The sequence below is a fragment of the Empidonax traillii genome, unplaced genomic scaffold (assembly GCF_003031625.1).
Source record: "Empidonax traillii isolate 1590-97213 ecotype Southwest subspecies unplaced genomic scaffold, ASM303162v1 scaffold3638:size22630, whole genome shotgun sequence".
NCBI classification, from domain to species: domain Eukaryota; kingdom Metazoa; phylum Chordata; class Aves; order Passeriformes; family Tyrannidae; genus Empidonax; species Empidonax traillii.
The window spans coordinates 9,418-11,908 of record NW_020958831.1 but is presented as its reverse complement, the minus strand read 5'-3'; the positions used below and the strand labels follow the sequence as shown (position 1 = coordinate 11,908).

At 55.9% G+C, this 2,491-nt stretch overlaps 1 protein-coding gene across 1 annotated transcript in view; it reads right to left on the bottom strand.

Moving 5' to 3' along the window:
- Window positions 1–2,305, bottom strand: part of LOC114072634 (all-trans-retinol 13,14-reductase-like) — a gene marked incomplete at its 3' end in the record, with an annotated part of 4,910 nt that extends 2,605 nt beyond the window's left edge. Inside the window, exons 1-5 of the mRNA XM_027910512.1 lie at window positions 2,028–2,305; window positions 1,367–1,568; window positions 937–1,134; window positions 723–842; window positions 6–65 (exon numbers count right to left, since the gene is read on the bottom strand). Coding sequence (XP_027766313.1) covers window positions 6–65; window positions 723–842; window positions 937–1,134; window positions 1,367–1,568; window positions 2,028–2,285 — 838 coding nt within the window. The remainder of the gene's footprint in view (window positions 1–5; window positions 66–722; window positions 843–936; window positions 1,135–1,366; window positions 1,569–2,027) is intronic.
- Window positions 2,306–2,491: the final 186 nt, after the last annotated feature.

Below are 2,491 nucleotides of genomic sequence, written 5' to 3'. Positions count from 1 at the left end.
GAGGCCGACGAAGACGGTGAAGCAGCCCTGGCCGTGGGTCACCAGGGAGAGCTGGGACTGGATCTCTGCAATAGGAGAGAAAAAGGGGGATTAGTCTTTCCTGGGGAAAATCAGGCTTTTCTAGGATCCTCTGCTATGAAGTGGTTTCTCCAATCCTGACCCCCTCTCACCAAACCCTGCCCTTCCCACCCACCCATTCCCCCCCAAGTGTGCCCCTTCCACCCAGCTGTGCCACTTCTACCCATCCATGCCCTCTTCCTACCCACCTGTTCCCCCTTCCCACACACCCACCCAACCATCCCCATTCCCACTGGTGTCCCTTACACCCAGTTGTGCCTCTTCCACCCATCTGTGCCCCTTCCCAACCACCCCGCCCCTTCCACCCAACCCTTGCCCCTTCCAGCAGGTTTTTTGGCAGCTCTAAACCCAACTTTAGGTGGACATTCCACCAGCTTCCACAAATTTCACGGCCCTACACAGCGTTTTTTAGGGAATCCTTGCACCAAATCAGGACTTTTCTAACTATGGCCAATTTTGGTTGAATAATTGAGGCTTAATTAAAACCCCTGTGAAGAAACGAGCGGCCAGGGCTGGGTTTGAGGGCTGCGGCACAGGAGCAATTTAACATTAACTTAAATGTTAATTGATGAATCCGCTTTGGGATGAAGCTTAGGACAGGATTAACACTGTAACTGCAGCGGAGCCCGGCGCTGACGTGGTACCTGGCAGAGCCTGTGCCTCTGGGGGCAGCAGCTTCTCGTAGGTGTTGAATATCCCGGCGTCTGAAATGATGATGGGAGCGAAGATCTTCACTGAATCTTGGCCTTTCTTGACACTCACACCTGGGAGGGAAAACCCAGAGCGTGGGGAGCGGTGCTGGTGAAGGGACCCCACTCTGGGGAGCGGCCCCGCAGCCCGTCCCGCGCCGGCGCTCACCGCAGGCTCTGCCCTGGGAGTCCAGCAGGATCCTCTCCACCGGCGCCCTCCCAAACACATTGCCCCCGGCTTTCCGGATCACCAAAATGGTGTGGAAGACGATTTCCCCAGAGCCGCCTTTGGGGTACCACGCACCGTGGAGGAAGTGGTTCACCAGGATGCTGTGCATGGAGAAGCTGACCTTGGAGGGGATCACACCTGGAAAAACAGGCAGCCAAGGTGGGTTTGGGCCAAATCGCAGGTTTGGGGCTTATCCTAAAGGTTTTAGGATGAGGAACACCATAGACACAACACTGGGGAGAAGGAGGGATGCAGGTGAGGAACTTGGAGGAGCAGGGAGGACGTCGGGCATGGCAAAGGGAGAGGTTCGGGGATTCCGGGTGGGGACATTCCCGGTTTGACGCCACCCTGGAGCCTCCTGGCCACCTACCGTAGGTGGGGAAGATGTAGCTGAAGACAGCCCGGAGCTCGGGGTTGGAGGTGAGGCCGTCCACCACCTCCTTGAGGCTGCGCGAGGCCATGCGCGAGAAGGCGCAGAAGCGCGGGAGGAGCCCGGACCAGCACAGGAGCCTCACCAGGTACCGCGGCAGCATCTTCAGGACACCCAGCAGCATGACCCCCCGGCTGGTGGTCTGCGGGGGGAGCACAGGGGTCAGCGGGGCCACGCCCCAAAAATACCCCAAAGCACCTTTTTCCCCTTAAATTCACCACTGGGCATCCTGGGCAGCTGTGGACAAGGGGAGTGCTGGTTCCCCCAGGAAGCTTCGCCCCGCTCCAAAAAAAAAAAACTCCCTTCAAAAAATCTCCCCCTAAAAAAGCTCCCCATAAAAACTCCCCCAATCGGGAAAACTCTGCTCAAAAGCTCCCTCAGAAAACTCCCCCAGAAAGCTCCGTTTAAAAAAAGGTCCCTCGAAAAATGTCCCCCAGAAGATCTGGGGCGCTGGGGTTTTGAGGCAGGAAAGGATGATGTTTAAATGTTTCCCAACGCTTTTGGGACAAGGCCAATGTCTGGGTGCCGGGGGGTTTCCCCTCTTGGTGTGATCCTCCCGATCCAAACCCCCTTGTTTTATCCCACCCGGATGCGTCTCTACCTTCACCAATTGCTGGAACTTATCGATGGCCGCGGTTTCCCCAGGGAACTGCTCCTTCAGCTTCTGGTAATATTCCCGCTTCCCAGAATAGATCTGGTAGGTCTTGCCATTGCCCTGGGGGTCCCCCAGAACCACAGTATCATAGACGGTCGGGAGCCGGGCCCACTCCAGCTGCCCATCCGTCAGCTGGTCCATCAGGAACCGCATCAGGGAGCTCTCCTCCATCTCCCCCACATAGTGGATCCCTAAAAGAGACATTTTACTGGGTTTGCCCCTTTTTTTCTTTATTTTTCCTTTTTTTTCCCCTTTATTTTCCCACCCCAGGATGCACCGAACACACCTCTTATTTATCCATCCCCTCCCCATCAGCTCCATGTGGAAGGGAAAGGTAAAATCTGGGATACACACATCTCCCACTTGGGGTGAACAGTTCTCACCATCACATTTTTATTTGGGAATCTGGG